This window comes from Saimiri boliviensis, chromosome 5 (genome assembly GCF_048565385.1).
Source record: "Saimiri boliviensis isolate mSaiBol1 chromosome 5, mSaiBol1.pri, whole genome shotgun sequence".
Classification (NCBI taxonomy): Eukaryota; Metazoa; Chordata; class Mammalia; order Primates; family Cebidae; genus Saimiri; species Saimiri boliviensis.
Window position 1 is genome coordinate 5,471,421 of NC_133453.1, and position 19,198 is coordinate 5,490,618.

The 19,198-nt window shown below is 43.1% G+C and overlaps 1 protein-coding gene across 3 annotated transcripts in view; it reads left to right on the top strand.

The window, feature by feature from the left end:
- Positions 1-19,198, top strand: part of ASB18 (ankyrin repeat and SOCS box containing 18) — a 78,579-nt gene that overhangs the window by 24,370 nt on the left and 35,011 nt on the right. For all 3 annotated transcript variants that reach the window (XM_039470205.2, XM_039470204.2, XM_039470202.2), the window contains one exon: positions 2,379-2,646. In XM_039470205.2, coding sequence (XP_039326139.1) covers positions 2,379-2,646 — 268 coding nt within the window. The remainder of the gene's footprint in view (positions 1-2,378; positions 2,647-19,198) is intronic.

Consider the following 19,198-nt stretch of genomic DNA (forward strand, 5'->3'; position numbering starts at 1 on the left):
AGGTCAGCTTCCAACACAGTTCTGTTTATACCTCACACGGGGAGAAGGGAATAAACTCAAAACACTGCAGAGGGCCGAGCAGCTGCTGCCAACCAGGGAGGCGGTGGGGGCCGCAGGAAAGGGAAACAGCACTTCCAGCTGGGGCTGCGCGTCCCAGCTGAGCCCTTCTGGGCCTCCTCTCCCTTGCCTGTCCCAGACCAAAAATGCCAACTGCAACCCTGGACATACACATACGCAAATGTCACAGTTTCGAACAGAGAGCCATGTTCACCCATTATTTGCACATTGTCTATATCCCAAATCCGGTTCCTCTTTCCCTCCTGAATCTTCCCCCCCCCACCCCCCGAGTTCTGCTGCTGTTCTGTGGCACACCTGGACGACAGGACGCTGGAGCACACCCACAGTGAAGGGATGTGGCTGGTACTGAGGAAATCACAGCCCCAACACTAAGTAGCGGCCTGGGGCCTCCATGCAGGCTGGGAAGATGGGGAGGGAGCGCTCAGGCTGCCTGGATTCCAGGCTCCTTCCTGACTGCCCTGCAGCAGGTCGAGCAGCAGAAACAAACAGACCCTGTTTGAAAACAGCGGCCCCATGTGCTCTACCCACTCTGGTGAAGGCTTCCCGGTGGCCAATTCCAGCTCCCCTGGTGGGGAAGGGATCTGCCTGAGCACAGGGAGCCAGTCCCCAGTGGTCAGCACCTCAGTGCCCCTCTGTGGTGGAATGCTGGTCCATCCAGCACACAGTCACGGAGAGCACTGCTGGCTTGGGGGAGCTAATACTTAGGGGGACACACAACACACAGAGAAGCCTTAATCCATGTCCCTCCTGGTGTCAGAACTGAAACCAGAGGGTGGGAGTTACAGAAAGCTGATTTCAGGCTTCCTGACCGCATCTCCAAGGACCTGGAGATGGTGCTGGCCCACGCTGAGCCTGAGCTCGGTGCCCACCTACGGCTTCTTCCCATCAGTCTCTGGGGAGACTCAGGAATCCAGGGTGGGTTTACCGAGCTGCTCGGGGAGGGTGGGGCTGCGTTGGGGACTTTCATTCCCCAAAGATGGCAGTAAGTAGCCTTCATCTCTCAGAAAAATGAGTTGACTCAAAAAACCAAGAGCTGGCGCCTGCAGGAATGTAGGTTATTATTATCATGTGGCTAACAATGTAGATAGACTACATCCATCACCCTCTCCAGATCAGACCTGGGTTTCACTGGGAAGGGCAGCCCAGACCCATGAGAGTCCCTGTCTGCCGGGCGTCTGGCCACCACCATTCCACGCCAGTCCCGTAGGCCCCCCTTCCCCCACAGAGCGCACAACAAGCTCCAGGCTGGGCCCTGGGGACTCAGAGCGGCTGGAACTCTGCACCACATGCAGGTAGGTAATTAATGAATGGGCTTTCAAGGCTGCTCAGCATGGGTCCCAGGAAGGAGGTGGCCTGTGAAAAGGGTCTCCTCTGCGGCTCATTACAGCCGTGGTATCGATTCTTCCATCATTATCAGAGGCCTTCCTGCCATGTGAAATCCTGCCCCTTGATGTGTATTCACCAGGGACTGTCCCTCATTTCCACTAGTGCTCCTGGCCGCTAACAACCTTCTACGGGCTTTTTGAAAGTGCCAAAGTTTTCAGAGAAGTAAAAATATACAGCACCTGCTCCATTCATCACTCAAGAAAGAGCAACCCTACACACACACACACACACACACACACACACACATACCCCTAAAAGGCGCAAAGAAACAAACCAGGATTGTGCTGAATGTGGACCGCCACATCAAAGGGTGCTTCTAAAAACGCAGCCCCTGGCAAGACAGCTAAACTTTTTCTGAGTCCTTGTCTTGAACAACCTTGGTGATGCGTGGGTCAGTTTATTTTGTCTGTTGTCTCTTCTTAATGACAAAGGGACAAGTGTGGGGCTCAGCGAAGGGAGGACTGGATTCGGGAAAATTCCACAACCTACTTTCCTCTTTCAAGCTGCCCCTAACTCAGGGCCTGGAACGTGTGAATTCCTCACTTAAATTCGCCTACCGTGCACCCTGCTTGGACAGCTTTTAACTGACCCAATTTCCCAGTCACCCCGTATTTGGCAAAACCCTCCTGCTGCTTGGTTCCTGGCGCCCCATCTCTCTGACTCAGTTCTAGCCTTTTCAATATCTCCTTTTTATTTCTTCCTCCGTCTCCGCTTGTCTCTTCCCAGTGTCTCTCTGCTCTCTGTCTGTGTGTGTGTCTCTGATTCTACCCTCTTCGCCCTACACGCCCACCTGGTATCTACCTGGAAAAGACAGCTTCTCCCTCTTTCTGCCTTAATGGACACCGCCCACCGTCACCCGCCCCCGCGTCCTCCCCCCCCGCCCCCGTCCTGACACCCCCGCTCCCTCCCCGCAGGCCTCTGGACCCTGGAGTACAAACGCGAGCTCACCACGCCCCTGTGCATCGCCGCGGCCCACGGCCACGCAGCCTGCGTGCGCCACCTGCTCGGCCGCGGCGCGGACCCCGACGCCAGCCCCGGCGGCCGCGGCGCCCTGCACGAAGCCTGCCTCGGGGGCCACACGGCCTGCGCCCGCCTGCTGCTGCAGCACCGCGCCGACCCCGACCTGCTCAGCGCCGAGGGCCTGGCGCCTCTGCACCTCTGCCGCTCCGCCGCCTCGCTCGGGTAAGGACCGGGGTTCAGGCCCGCGGCCCCGCCCCGCCCCAAGACCAGACCCCCCCCACCCGGACCCCCGACCCCGTCTCCGTCCCAGCCCCTGCACCCTGGCCCGCCCGTGGCCGCCTGTCCCCAGGCCCGGGTCCGCCCCGTCCCTACCCTGGCCCTGGCCTCGGGACCCAGATCCAAGGCCCCTGACCCGGGACCCCAGACCCGGCCCTCCCGGCCCTCGCCCCACGCCCCGGCTCCGGCGGGTTTAATTAGCGCTTGATTGCGAGCGCGCGCGGGAGGCGCCACGCCGAGGTAATGAGCGCGGTGATCACGGCCGCAGCCGCCGGCGCCGGGGATGCTAAAAGGCCACTGGCGGGGTTGGAGGCTGAAAAATTAGGGGTTTTAATGATAATTTTATGCAGAATAATTGTCACAGTGTGACATAAATGGTTAGCTCCTCGGGCGGGGCTTCCAGGCCCGCACCGAAGCGGAGCTGTGCCGGCCTCTAGGGAGGCCCAGCGGCCGCGCAGCCAGTTCGCGCCCGGGCGCGGGGTCCGGGGGTCCCGCAGCCCCCCGCCCGTGGAGAGCGCCCTCCCAGCGGGTGACCCCGGTCCCAGAGAGGCAGCGGGGCCACGAGTCTTGGCACAGGACTCGTGTTGGGGTTCCTCGGCTTGCATGGTGTCGTCTTGACATTTCTATTAGTCCAAATGCTCCGGCCCCTGGCCTTGGAGTTGCCATTGCGTGGCCTCTGTCTCTGGGGAAGATTAAGTCACCCACGTTTAGTGCTGGAAACCCGCGCGGCTCTCAGAAACCGCATCGCCCTTGCTACTTTTCCAGCGACTGTCCAAGCTGCTTGTATGTCCCGCCCGGCAGGGGCAGCAACGCAGGCAGGCGGGGCTGCTGGGCGCTCAGCAGGGGCCCCACCTAAGAAAGATCAGCTGAGTTCAGATGGGAACTCAGAGGCCCACGTGGACCCGCACCAGTATTGAGAATGAGGAGGGAAACAAAGTCCTAGCAATGTTCTCTAAAAGGTTTACCGAGGTGTGACTGGCATTCAGCACGTGTTTGAGGCTTACAGTTTGATAAACTGCACAGACTTACACACTCATGCAAAATCCCACCGTCCATGGACGGAGGATACTCGTCATTACCCCGGGGCCTCACTGTGCCCACTGTTCTGCCTCCCATGGCCCCTTCCTCCTCCTCCATCCCTAGCATCTGCTTTCTATCACTTTGCTTAGTCTGCGTTTTCTAGAATTTTGTATAAATGGAATCTGCTTTTATCTGGCTTCTCTCGCTCAACATACTATTTTGAGATTCATCTGTGTTGCTGTGTGTATCTTAGCTCATTCCTTTTTATTCCTGGGTAGGGTTTTATGGTATAGATGAACCACAGTGCATTCATCTACTCATATGTTGGGAGACATTTGATTGTTTCCAGTTTGGGTACTTTACAAACAAAGTTACCATGAACATTTGTGTGCCAGCCTTTGAACAGCCATATGCTTTTATGTCTTTTAAATAAATATCTAGGATTGGAATGGCTAGGTCATATGATATGATTAAGAACATAACTGTTAGGCTGGGTGTAGTGCTCACGCCGCTAATTATAGCACTTTGAGAGGCCAAGACAGGCAGATTACTTGAGTCCAGGAGTCCAAGACCAGCCTGAGCAATACAGCAAAATCGCATCTGCAAAAAATACAAAAGTTAGCCAGACATGGTGGCATGCAGCCCAGCTACTTAGGGGGCTGAGGTGGGAGGATCGCTTGAGCCCAGGAGTAAGCCATGTTCACACCACCACACTCCAGCCTGGGTGATAGAGTTGACACCCTGTCTCAAAAAAATAATAACTAAGTAATGGCTCAACTAGTTTAGAAAGCTGTACCATTTCACATCCCCACCAGCGAAGTCTGTGTATTCCAGTTGCTCCACCAATACATGCTATGGTCAGGCTTTAATTATACACATTATAATAGGTGCGTAGACATATCTCATTACAGTTTTGATTTTCATTTCCCTGGTAACTAGTGATGTTGAGCATGGTTTCATGAACTTACTTGTCATCCACATAGTCATTTGTCACTTAACAATGGGGATACATTCTCAGAAATGTGTCATTTCATCATTGTGTAAACATAGGGTGTACTTATACGAACCAGGATGGCATAGCCTGCTGCCCACCTAGGCTATACGGTTTAGCCTCTTGCTCCCTGGCTACAAACCTGGACAGTATGCTACTGTACTGAATACTGTAGGGAACTGTAAGACAATGGGAAGTATTTGCGTATCTAAACATAGAAAAGGAAAGGTACAGTATAATCTTATGGGACCACTGTTGTATATGTGGTCTGTTGTTGACCAAAACCATCATTATAAAGTACATGACTATGTCTTCTTGTGGTTTTCTTATTTAATTTTGAGGTTTCTTGGGATATTCTAGATACGGGTCTCTTGTGAGATAAGTGATTTATAAGTATTACCTGCCAATCTCTGGCTTAGATTTTACTCTCTTAACAATATCTTGAAAAACAGAAGTTCTTAATTTTTATGGAGTCCAGTTTATCCATTTGTCTTTTAAGGATTATGTTGGATTATGGTATCTAAAAAAAATCTTTGCCTAACCCAAGGTCATACAGACTTTCTCTTACATTTTCTTCTAGAAATTTCATAACTCTACATTTTACATTTAAGTCTGTGATCCCTTTTGAGTTCATTTCTGAATTTGATGTGAAGTATGAATTAAAGCTTTTTTTTCTTTTTTTTTTTTTTGCATGTGGATATCTGACAGTTCCAGCACTGTTAGTCAAAAATCATAAATATTTATGTATTTAAACCCTTCCTTTTCCACCAAATCATCTTTGACTTTTGTCAAAAATTAATGGACTATATATGCATGAGTTTATTTCTGGGATACCTTGTCAAGCATGTGCAAAACAGGGCAAGGTCTGACTGATTCACCTGGTGAAGATGTGAGGAGCCACTTTATTACACAAAGAATGAAAGGAAGGCCGGGCACGGTGGCCCATGCCTGTAATCCCAGCACTTTGGGAGACCAAGGTAGGTGGATCACAAGGTCAATAGATCGAGACCATCCTGGCCAACATGGTAAAACCCCATCTACTAAAAGTACAAAAATTAGACTCAGGAGGCTGAGACAAGACAATCGCTAGAACCAGGGAGGCAGGGGCTGCAGTAATCCGAGATAGGGCCACTGCACTCCAGCCTGGCAACACAGGGAGACTCCGTCTAAAAAAAAAAAAAAAAAAAAAAAAGTGTGAAAGGAAGAGTAGCCAGTGGTGTTGGCTCCTCATGGTCTTTGTCCCACACACCAAGAAAGATAACACCAAGGCAAAAGGGGCTGGATGATGTCAACACAAGTTGAAGGATACCCCATTGCTGAGCAGCCATGCCTGGATCCGAGATGAGAGATTCATAGTCTGTATCTCTATTCTGAAGGGGCTAAAGCAGGAAGCTCCCTGCCTCCGCAGAATCCAGAAGGCGTTGAGAAACTGTCTCATGGCAGCCTCCTAGGGGACACAGCCAGGCACGGGGGCAAGGGCCTTACAGCAACTCCTTACAAGCTTCCAGTCCAGGAGCATTCAGGTATTCTGCCAAGATGTAGATTCAGTAGTGGTTCCAGTTTTGCTTTGTGGCCTATGTGGATATGTGCAAGGTCACCAGGGTGCGACAGCAAAGCCATCCCCCTTCATCTCTATTCTGTTTCATTGCTCTATTTGCCTATTTTAACACCAATACCATACTGTCTTGAGTATTGTAACTTTGTAATAAATTTTGAAGTCAGATAGTCTAAGTTTTCAAGCATTGTTCTTCTTTCTCGAAGTTGTTTTTCGCTATTCTACCTCCTTTGCATTTCCAGATGAATTTTAGATTCAGTTCATACATTTCTACAACATAGCCTGCTGTGTTTTGACTGGGGTTACCACGAATCTATAAATCAACTTGGAGAAAAATAAAAATAAAAATATTGAGGCTTCCAAATCATGCACACAATATATTCCTCCATTTATTTATTTCTTCCTTAATTGTTCTCAGCTGTGTTTTATAGTTTTGAGGTACAGGGCTTGCATGTATTTTGTAAGATTTACCCCTAATTATTTCATTTTTTGATACTGCTGTCAATTGCATATTTAAATTTCCATTTCTGATTATGTGTAGCTACTTTATAAAATTTATAATAATTTTTTTATATTAGCCTTGTATCCTATAACCCTTCTAAACTCACTAAGTGTTATAGTAGAATTCCAAAGGATTTCTTGGAAGCAATCATGCCATTTACAAATAAATACAATTTTACTTCTTCTGCAATCTAGATGCCTTTTATTACTTTTTCTTGTTTCATTGCACCGGTTAGAACCTCCAATGCAATACTGAATAAAAGTGATAAGAGCAGACAATTTTTCTTCTTCCTGATCCTAAGTATTAATTTACCACTAAGTACAATATTAGCTGTAAAATTTTACAGATTCCCTTTTTCAGAGATAGAGAGCTTCTTCTGTTACTAGTTTGCTGACAGTGTGTATTACGAATGAATTAATACTGAATTTTCTCAAGTGCTTTTTCTACATATATGGAGATGATCATATGGTGTAAATTTTGTCTGTTAATATAATGACTTATATTGATTAATTTTCAAATGTTAAGCCAACTTTGCATTCCTGGGATAAACCACACTTGGTCATGAGGAGTTATCCTTTTTATATATTGTTGGGTTTGATTTGCTAAAAAAAAAAAAATTAATATCTTCATCTATGTTCTTGAAAAATATTGGTCTGTAGTTTTATATTCTTGTAATACCTTTGTCTGGTTCTACTATCAGAGTGATGCTAGCTTCAAAAATAATTTGAGAAGTATTTCCTCCTCTTCTATTTTCTGGAAGACCTTGTGTAAAATTATTATTTCTTTTTTTTTTTTTTTTTTTTTTTTTTTTGAGACGGAGTTTCGCTCTTGTTACCCAGGCTGGAGTGCAATGGCACGATCTCGGCTCACTGCAACCTCCGCCTCCTGGGTTCAGGCAATTCTCCTGCCTCAGCCTCCTGAGTAGCTGGGATTACAGGCACGCGCCACCATGCCCAGCTAATTTTTTTTGTATTTTTAGTAGAGACGGGGTTTCACTATGTTGACCAGGATGGTCTCGATCTCTCGACCTCGTGATCCACCCGCCTCGGCCTCCCAAAGTGCTGGGATTACAGGCTTGAGCCACCGCGCCCGGCTTAAAATTATTATTTCTTCCTGAAATGTTTGGTAGAATTCATCAGTAAAGCTATCTGGATATGGAGTCTTTTTGTGATAAGGTTTTTAACTATGAATTTAATTTCTTTACTAGCTATAGGGCTACTCCGATTCTTTTTTGTTTGTTTTTTTAAGTGAGCTTTAATAGTTTGTATTTTCTAAGATACTGACCTCTTTCAGATAAGTTGTTAAACTTATTACCATAAAGTTGTTCCTAATTATCTTTTTAAGAGCTGTAGATTCCACAGTGATATCACCTCTCTCATTCATGATACTAGAATTTGTCTTTTCCCCAATCAGTCTTGCTTTTGGTTTCATTGCTTTTCTCTATTGTTTGTCTATTTCATTGATTTCCACTATACTCTCTATTATTCTTTCTTTGTTCACACTGCATTTCATTGGCTCTTTTTTTCTCATTTCTAAAGGTGGAAGTTAATGTCATTGATTCAGGAACTTTCATATTTTTTAATATAGGCTTTTAGTGCTAGATATGTCTCACTACATACTATTTCAGCTGAATCCCACAAATGTTAATATATGTGTTTTGACTTTCAATCAGTTTTAAATACTTTCTAATGTTTTTTGGATCATGGGTTATATAGAAGTATGTTATTTAGTTTTCAAATATGTGGGGATTTTCCAGGTATCTATTATTGATTTCTAATTTAATTCCATTGTGACTAGAGAATTTTCTTTGTATGATTTTACTCCTTTTTAAATTTACTGAGACTTGTTTTATGATCCAAGACATGCTATATCTTGGTAAATGTTTCATGTGTACTAGAAAGGAATGTATATTCTGCAGGAGTTCAATGGGGTGTTCTATAAATGTCAATTAAATCAAGTTGCCTAACAGTGTTGTTTACAATTTCTATATCCTTGCTGATTTTCACTGGACTTGTTTTACAACTCACTGAAAGAAGAGTGTTGAACTCTAAGTATAATTGTGGATTTGTCTGTTTCTCTTTGCAGTTCTATCAGTTTTTATTTTAAGAAATTTGAAGTTCTATTATTACATATGTAAATGCTTAGCATTATTCTGTCCTTTTGAAGAACTGACCTTTTTGTCATTATGAAAATATTTATCTTTAGTAATACTCTTTGGTTTAGGCCAGGTGCAGTGGCTCACACCTGTAATCCCAGCACTTTGGGAGGCCAAGACTGGAGGATTGCTTGAGGCCAGGAGTTTGAGACCAGCCTGAGCAACATAGCAAGAACCCTTAGCCAGAGTTGATGGTGCATGCGTGTAGTCCCAGCTACTCGAGTGGCTGATGCGGGAGGATTACTTAAGCCCAGGAGTCCAAGGCCACAGTGAGCCATTATCCCACCACTGCACTCTATCCTGAGTGACAGATTGATACTCTGTCTCAAAAATATAAATATATATATATTTTTTTCATTTGGTTTAAAATCTACTTTGATATTAAACTAGCCAGTCTGATATCAACACAGCTTTCTTTTGATTAGTGTTAGCATGGAATACCTTTTTCTACCTGAATCTATTGCTTTGTAACAAATTAGCATACATTTAGAGACTTAAAACAATCTATGTATTATCTCACAGTTTCTATGGGTCAAGAGTTCGGGCATGTCTTAGCTGGGTCTCCTGCTCCCAGGTCTTTCACAAGACTCCAGTGTAGATCACAACAAGGCCTAGAGTCTCATCTGAAGTGTCAACTGGGAAAGAATCTGCTGCCAAGCTTCTATGGTTATTGGTGGAATTCAGTTCATCAAGGACTATTTGACTGAGAATCTCAGTTCATTACCAACTGTTGGTTGAAGGCCATCCTCAGTTCCTTGTTGCCTAAGCCTGTAATTTATAAATAGTAAAAATTTATTTCTCATAGTTCTGGAGGCTGGGAAGTCCAAGATCAAGGTGCCAGCAGATTCATTGTCTGGTGAGGGCCCGTTCTCTGCTTCCAAGATGTCATTGTGTTGCTGCACTGTCACAAGGCAGAGGGGCAGAAAAAAACGGAAGAGGTAAATTTAATCCCTCAAGCCTTTTTATAATGGCACTAATCCCATCTATGAGGGCCTAATAACTTCCTAATGACCCCTCCTCTTCATACTATTACATTGGGACTTAAGTTTCAACATGAATTTTGGAGGGACACAAACATTGCAACCATAGCACCTGTCACGTGGCTCTCTAACACAAAACTTGCTTCATCAAAGTGTGCAAGCTAAGAAGAGAATAGAGATAATCTGCTTCCAAGACAGAAGTTATAATCTTCTGTAATGTACTCACAGAAACGACCTCCTGTCACCTTTGCCATAGTCTACCGGTTGGTGGCAAATCAAAGGTTCTGCCCATACTCAAGAAGAGGAGAGAAGGGCATGGATACCAGAAGATAAAGTTCAGTAGGGGACCACACTAGACACTGCCTACCACACCATCCTTTCATTTTTAACTTATCTATGTCTTTATTTGTTAAGTGGGTTTCTTGTTAGGCAAATTATAAGTGAATCTTGGTTTTCTAAATCCGATCTGACAGTTTCTAATTGGGTGCTAAGATCATTCACATTTAATGTAATTTTGATATGGTTAGATTCAAAGCAAACATCTTCCTATTTCTTTTCTATTTGGTTCATCTATTCTTTGTTCTCTTAATCTTCTTTTTCTACCTTCTTTTATACAGCACATTTTTCATGATTTCATTTTATCTCCTTTTTTGGCTTACTGGATAGAACTTTTTGTTGTGTTAAGTGATTTCTTCAGGGTTTATAAGTATACATCTTTACTTTATCACACTCTACCGTCAGGTAATACTATTCTACTTCATGTGTAGCATAAAATCTACATGGCAGTATACTTCCATTTTTCTCCTCCTGGCCTTTGTGCTATGGTTGGTAATATACATTTTACTTCTATGTAGAAGTCCCGCAATACATTGTTGTTATTTTTCTTTAAATAGAGAATTTTCTTTTAAATATATTGAAGTAATAAGAAACCAGTGTTTATGTTTATTCACATAGTTACCATTTTCAGTTCCTTTTATTTATTTATGTAGCTCCAAGTTTCCATCTAGTGTCATTTTCCTTCTGCTTGATGGACTTTGTTTAATATTTTTGCACTGCACATCTATCGGTAATGAGTACTTTCAGCATTTGTATGTTTGAAAAAGTCTTCATTTCACCTGAGTATTTCAAAGGCATTTTTGTTGAGTAGAGCATTATGAGTTGAGAGTCTGGTTTTTTTTTTTTTTCTTCTTTTTTCTGTGCTTTAGACGCATAACTCTACTGTCTTCTAACTTTGATTTTTTTTAATGAGAAATCTACTATCTTCTTTATCTTTGTTTTTATATCTAATGTAGCCTTTTATCTGGCTTGAAGATTTTCTCTAATCACTGGTTTTAAGCAATCTGTTTATGAGGTGATCTTTCTTTCTTTCTTTCCTTTTTTTTTTTTTTTTTTTTTGAGATGGAGTCTCACTCTGTCACCCAGGCTGGAGTGCAGTGGCATGAACCCAGCTCACTGCAACCTCTGCCTCCTGGATTCACATGATTCTCCTGCCTCTGCCTCCTGAATAGCTGGGATTACAGGTGCATGTTGCCATACCCAGCTAATTTTTGTATTTTTAGTAGAACCAGGGTTTTACCGTGTTGGCCAAGTTAGTCTCAAATCCCCGACCTCAGGTGATCCACCCACCTCAGCCTCTCAAAGTGCTGAGATTACAGGCATGAGCCACCATGCCTGGCCAGTTTTTTGTTGTTGTTGTTGTTGTTGTTGTTGTTGTTGTTGTTGTTTTTATGGTATGCTTGGGATTCATTGAGTATCTTGGGTCTGTGGGTTTATATACTTTTCATCAAATCTGGAAATATTTTGGCAATTATTTTTTCACTTTTTTTCTATACAACCAGTACTCTCCTTCAGGGACTCCAATTGCACATATACTATACCACTTAAAATTGGTCCACAACTGGAACAATTTTAAGTGGCATGGTATATGTGCAGTTGGAACAATTTGATGCAATTGATCCTGTGTTCATTTTGCTCAGCCTTTCTTCCTCTCTCTCTCTCTCTCTCTCTCTCTCTCTCTCTCTCTCTCTCTCCACCCACCCGTCCAATTAATTGATCTTCTCTTCTGAAATACCTTATCTACCATGAACCTCATTCAGTATATTTTTATTTCCAGCATTGTAGTTTCAATCTCTGAATTCCAATCTTAGGACTTTTATATTCTGTATTTTACATAACATGGTCAGTCTTTCCTCTAGCTTCTCAAACAGATGGAATATAGTTATAGCCACTGTTTTAATGGCCCTGACTACTAATTCTATCACTTGTGTCATTTCTGGGTCACTTATTTATTTATTGTATAGTTGGGATCTTGTTTTGCTGCCCAGTCTGGTCTCACACTTCTGACTTCAAATGATTCTCCTGCCTCAGCCTCCCAAAGTACTGAGAATACAGGCATAAGCCACTGCTCCCAGCCTCTAGGTCATTTGTGATTTTTTTCTTTGTTTGTTTATTTCTATATATTTCACTGGGTGTTTGCTATTTTTGTATTCCGGTCAATATTCTTGATCTCTGCTCTGGAATGTAAGTTACTTGGAAATAGTTTGATCCCTTTGGCTCTTGCTTTTAAGCTTTATTAGTAAGAATTCATTCAGTGTTTGGTCTAAGGTTAATTTTTTTTTTCTGCTACTGAGACAACACTCATTTGGGTACTCTGTCCACACCTCATTATTTATGGGGTTTCACACTTCAGTTGCTGAGAACAGCCACTGTTCCTGAACCTGTGCCTGTGATGAGCACTGCACCATTTTTCTCCTAGAAACTTTCTGTTAGAAATCCACCAGCCCACACTCTCAACCTCTATGCACACAATATATCTGGTACAGTTCAGTCGGTTCTAATCTTTCCTTTCAGGTGGTTCTCTCCACAACTTAGGTAGTTTCCTCACACCCACACACGAATTAGTATTGAGCTGAATACTCAAGGGAGCCCTCTGCAAAGTTCTTTCTGTGTGAAGTTTTCTCCTCTCTGGTACCCGACCCTACAAACTCCAGCTGCCCTGGCATCCTTAGACTTCCAGTGCCATCTCCGCCACTCGGAGAGCTCACCAGTCTCTGCCTGGGTCCTCTTCATAGGACCCTCAGCCTGGGAGCCCAGAGGCCCTTTAGGAGGGTAAGAAATCCAATGCTGCCAATCATATTGGAGAGTAGGTTCAAAGCTTGTGACCCATCTCTGTCCTTAGCTGCAGGCATCCTCCACTTTCCACCAGGAGGTTTTCTTTCCAATTATTAATTAGATAAGGATGAATTTCTACTTTGCATTCACTTCCAATTTTTGTTCTTGACTCACCTGGTAGATGATTTGCTGGGATGTAGAAAGGTGTCATCTTGTGACAAAATTATAGAAATTCCATTTGTGTTGAAACACTCAGCTCCAAGGTCAACCAATATTGACTCCATTCCTACAAGCATTCAATCACCAGTTATTGAACCCTGTGAGGGACTGAGGCTGAGCTGCATTAGACATAGTCCCTGCCCTCAAAATCCTGGAAGTTTCAGGAAAGAGGAAGGTAATGATATGGCAATGTGCTAAACACTGGACCAGAAATACATCAAATGTACTGTGTGCATAGAGGCTGAAAACGGGAGGCTGGTGGATTTCTACCAGAAAGTTTCTAAGACAGAAAGAAGCATCAGCTTTATCAAAGGACGTAAGCCAACCAAATCAATTGCAAAAGTCTTTCCACATACTAAGAAAGCAGGCAAAATTATTCAATTGTGCATTGATTGCATTCAAGTTTGCTCATATTTTCATACCATACAATTTTATATCTAGATGTACATATTTTATCACATTTGAGGCCCAGGTTGCATTCTAATTCCAACACTTACTAGCTGTGCAAGATTGGGCAAGTTATTTAATTTTCCTGTGTCTCTCTCATTTGTAAAATAGGGATTATAATGGAGCCTACACCTAGGATGGTTTAGAGGATGAAATGAATCACTATACCTACATTTCTGAGAAGAGTACCTAGCATTAGTAAGAATTACGTAGGCACTGACTGCAGTACTAGGGCCTCACGTCTAATACTGTGTTTCTTTTGTTGGAATTGAAGCTATATTTTACTCTTTCAAATGTATTTGGGGGCTTGTTATTTCCTTCCTTTTTCTCCATAGTTTTTGGCCACTTACGATTTATTTGCTATCATGTCTTTAGTCAAGAACATAACTCCCCATTATAACATGTTCCTATGGAAAATATAACTCATGTGGTGATACTCCAAGTCTGAGTATTCACCATTCCTCCCTCCCCACCTCACCAAAAAGCATGACTATATTTACCATTCTCTTGTTCAAAATTAAGTTCTTTAAATGCAACATGGTATCCTGCATTGGATCCTAGAACTGAACATGAACATTAGTGAGAAACATGGTAAAATCCAAATAAAGTCAACAGTTTGGTTAATAGTCTTGTACCCATGTTAATTTCTTCATTTGGACAAATATACCATAATAATATTAGATATTAGCTTTAGGGGAAGTTGGGTGAGAGGTTACCAGAAACTCGCTCTACTATCTTTGCAACGCCTCTGAAAATCTAAAATAATTTTAAAATAAAAAGGGTTTTAAAAATCAAGTTTGCTTCATACCTTGGTCCCCAATTCCTCTCCCACTTTATAGGATCAGAAAAATATTGCTTCTTACTAAGAACTGAGAATGCAGCACCCACTCAGAGCACAAAATATTGTGAATCTTTCTAATGCTCCTGCAGAGAGGCCAACAAGCTTACATTTGGACACCATAAGGAGCTGAGGCCATGTGCAGACCACTGGAGCGGCTCAGCTTACACACTGTGTCACAGAATCTAATATGCTGGCTTCCGTTGGTCTTACAAAAATCATACAGGCCCAGGCTACTGTTTAATAAGGACTTTTTAAATGTCTTTCTATTAAAGCAGGGATTTTAAAAATATCTCTTCTTCTGTCTTCCTCTTCTTCCCCTCTTCTTTCTCGTTTCATTTTCTCTGTGTCACTCCATGGGAATCTTTCCCCTTGGCTGTTTAATTTGACAGTCTTGACTTATTTAAATCTGGATTATTAGGTGAAAGTTTAAGATAAGTGATGAATAAACCAGTATTTCAGGCAGAACTCTGTAACAGCTGACTTAGAATCCCTTCAATATCAATGATGACAATGGAATATGCCGGCAGGTCGCATTGAACACCTCTACAATAACACAGCCAACTACCTTGAAGGATAAAAAGTTAATAGATGTCGAAAGGGCCTGAGGTTTTGACCATGGCTTTTCAGCTCTAAAGAGTCCCCCTAAAGTTACACTCTGAGGAGGTCTGGCTTCGGGTAGTATAAACATTATCACTTTGACAAGAAAGAGCTACTTTCTCTGGAATCTTTTTAAACACAGTAGATTTTAGGTCATCCTTAATTTTTTTACCTCACAGTAGAGAGGGGGTCGCTGACCTACATACAGAGCCATTCCATTTTCTGACTCTTGATGACAATGGTCTCCACACCTAGGGACCCTGTTCTGCTCCATCCCCTTTTAGCTGGCAATTCACCATGGGCACAGGACTTTAAAACCTTTGAGTCTCTGAGTTCTTGGGATTAAAAAAAAAAATTACCTGTGCTTCCTTCTAACCAGCAAGCTTCAGAATTCAGAATTTGACACACTGAAAGGGACATCAGAGCTTTAATCTAGGAACCTTTTGAAGAGATTTTCCCAAAAAGAAAAGTTCTAGTAAAGTTACTGTGTTCACATTAGTAGCCCGCATGCCAGCCTCGCCCTATTTATTATCAGATCCCTCTCCTTTACCCTTTTTTATTTGAGATAATTAAAATAAGAAAAGAATGTGTTAAAGCCCTATTCTTTTTCTTGTCTATAGTTGTCTTGACTTAAACAAAAGTTAGGATGACATGCTTTCCTCATGGAACTTATTAATGGAAAGCATGCAAGTTTACTTTTTTGTCCCTGCTATGTTAATTCAACTAAATAAAAAATAATTCATATGGGTACAGTGGCTCATGACTGTAATCCCATCATTTTAGAAATGGGATTACATTTCTAAATGTAATTCCCTTGGCCAAGGCTAGAGGATCACTTCAGACCAGGAGTTCGAGACCAGCCGGGCAACACAGTGAGACCCCATCTCTGCAAAAATTAGCAAAGTATGATGGCACACAATCGTAGTCTCAGCTAATTGGGAGGCTGAGTCTGGAGGATCACTTGAGCCCAGGAAGTCGAGGCTACCGGAAATCAAGGCTACAGTGAGTTGTGATCACACCACTGCACTCCAACCTGAGTGACAGAGTGAGAGTCTGTCTTTAAAAAAAAAAAACAAAAAATAAAAATAAATGATTCATCAGCTGGAGTTGCAACTGTAAAAGCAGCTAATTATCTTATGGGTGGGAGAACCCAGTAGTCTCCACCTAAGAACAGGAGATTCACCTGCCTGAGATGACAGGCTCACAGGGATTGATACATAATCCAGAAAATAATACACTCTTTCCACATCCCAGGTGAGTGGCTGATTGGTTATCAAGTGGAGAAGAGAAGAACATCTCGTTCAATAGGACTTTAAGGCATCTTGAGGAATACTGAAGAATGAGATGTCAGAGAGAGGAGGCCCCCAATGGATGATTTAATATTTACAGAATGTCACACATTCCTGAGCATTTGCAAATGTCTTCTTTCCTCTGAGTCTCTCAGGCCTGCAAGGCATGGTACACAGGTTAGAAAACTGAGGCTCAGAGAGAGCCCGTGTTATGCCAGTAAGGTGGCACAGAATAGAAACTGGCAAAGCCAGGACCCAAAGCCAAAGGCTGTGAAAACAATGCTAAAATATTGCTTCTCCTTTGTTAACTGAAGTTTTTTGTTTTTTAACTTTTTTCCAAAAACTGTCTATAATCAGGAAGTAGCTCCACTTATCTCTGGCCACCTCCCTTCAAACATGCTCTGTTACAAGTATGTCCCCTTCCTGCCCCTTGATGGCATCCCAGGCACATTCCTCAGCTGTCTGGTCACTTGCCAAGTCCCATTTTAATACCCAAAAGCCACTCCAGAGCAAATCAAAACTTTACTCTCTGGGCAAAAGCCTTGATCAGACACTTTATGAACAATATATAAATGGCCAATAAGCAAATGAAAAGGTGCTCAACATCAGTAATCATCAGGGAAATGCAAATTAAACCACAATGAAATATTCACCATTTCACATTCATAAGAATGGCTAAAAAAAAAAACCTGACAACACCAAATGTTGACAAGATCAGGGAGCAACCAATAGTTTTGGGTGAGTAAAATGATATCTCTTCAGAAGACTGTTTGGTAGTTTCTCACAAAGTTAAATACATACCTACCAGCAATTCAATTTTTAGGTGTTTACCTAAGAAAAATGAGAACATATGTCCCTGGGAAGACTTAAACAAAAACATTCATAAGAGTTTTATTCATAATAGTTAAAAAATAGAAACATGCAAATGTCTATCAATAGCAATGGGAAAATGGCTTAAAAATCATGGTATGTCTATACAATGGAGTATGACTCAGCAATTTCTAAAAAGAATGAATTACTCCATGCATGCAACAATATGGATGAATGTGAACAGAATGACACAGAGCAAAAGAAGCCAGATACAAAAGAGGGAAACATTTTAGAAAATGCAAAATTAGCCCAGGACAAGAAAAATCATCACAGTGGTTGCCTATGGGGGTTGTGACTGACTGGTGGTAAACACAAGAGAAATTCCTGGCAAAATGGAAATACTCTACATCTTGATTGAGGTATTGGTTACATAGGTATCTTCCTTTGTTGAAATTCATTCCATTGTGCCCGTAAGACCTGTGTGTTTCTCTGTGTGTACATCACAGAAGATATTGTATTAAAATATACATACGTACCTACATGCATACAATGTTTTGCTCATCCAGTTTAAAGCTCCTCCCACCTCACCCTTACCTCTGTCTAAGAAGCCAGTAGAGTCTTTTCTTTCCAATGCCTTCCTTTTCTTTTCTCTCACACCAATGCTACTGGGTCTTCCTCTTCATCTAGTATATTGGGACCAGGGGATGAGGGAAAGAGAAAGAAAAGTGATGCATGCCTTATTGAGGAAGGGATACCAATGAAGCTTCCAGAAAGACAGATACTGCTTAGTGGGTATGTGAGGTGTATTAGGCCATTCTTGCACTGCTATAAAGAAATACTTGAGACTGGGAAAGTTATACGAAAAAAAGCTTAATTGACCCACAGTGCTGCAGGCTGTAGAGGAAGCATAATTCTGGGATCTACTTCTGGGGAGCCTCAGGAAGCTTTTTACTCAGGGCAGAAGGCAAAGGGCAAGCAGGCACACCACACAGTGAAAGCAGAAGCAGGGGTGGGAGGTGCCACACACTTTTTATTTGTGACAGAGGCTCACTCTGTTGCCCAGGCTGGAGTACAGTGGCACCTTCTCAGACCGTTGCAACCTCTGCCTCCAGGGATCAAGAGATTCTCCTACCTCAGCTTCCCAAGTAGCTGGGACTACAGGTGTTTGCCACCAGGCCCAGCTAATTTTTGTATTTTTAGTAGAGATGGGGTTTCACCATGTTGGCCAGGCTGGTCTCCTGACCTCCCAAAGTGATGGGATTACAGGCGTGAGCCACCACGCCTGGCCACCACACACTTTTAAGTAGCCAGGTCACCCGTGAATGCACTGTCATGAGGAGAACACCAAAGGGATGGTGACAAACAATTCGTGAGAAATCTATCCCCATGATCCAACCACCTCCCACCAGGCCCCACCCCCCCGCGACACTGGGGATAACAGTGCAACATGAGATTTCGGCAGCAATAAATATCCAAACTATATCATGGGCCAAACAGTGAAACCGACTTTTCAAATCTTGTTCACTAAATCATTTTTCAGTTTGCCAAGGTGCAAGCTTTCATTTACAATGGGGAGAGAATTTACCCAAAACATCATCATCCACCGCAGTCATCCCACACTTCAGAAAAACATAAGATGGCAGTCATTGCTCCAAGGAAAATCATGGTGATAGAAATGGCCAATCCGTTTCTCTCTCAGTCACCCTCCTACCCTGAAGGATGTGTCTGTTCACATCAGCCATTTCCATTGTAAACGTTTATGTTTGATAGTCTCATAGCTTAGCATCCCAGGGGAAAGGGAGAGAGAAAGAAAATGCAGAACAGAAAGGAGGTGGATGGAAGGTCCCCAAAGGACAGCCTCAGCAGAAGGTCCAGGGAAATAAAGTAGAACTGCTCCTCCATCAAAATCGTGGAGCTGTGGCTTCCCCGTCCTTCATTGGAGTCAGCTGGGGCATTGAGCCACAGGAGGGAACCTCTCTGC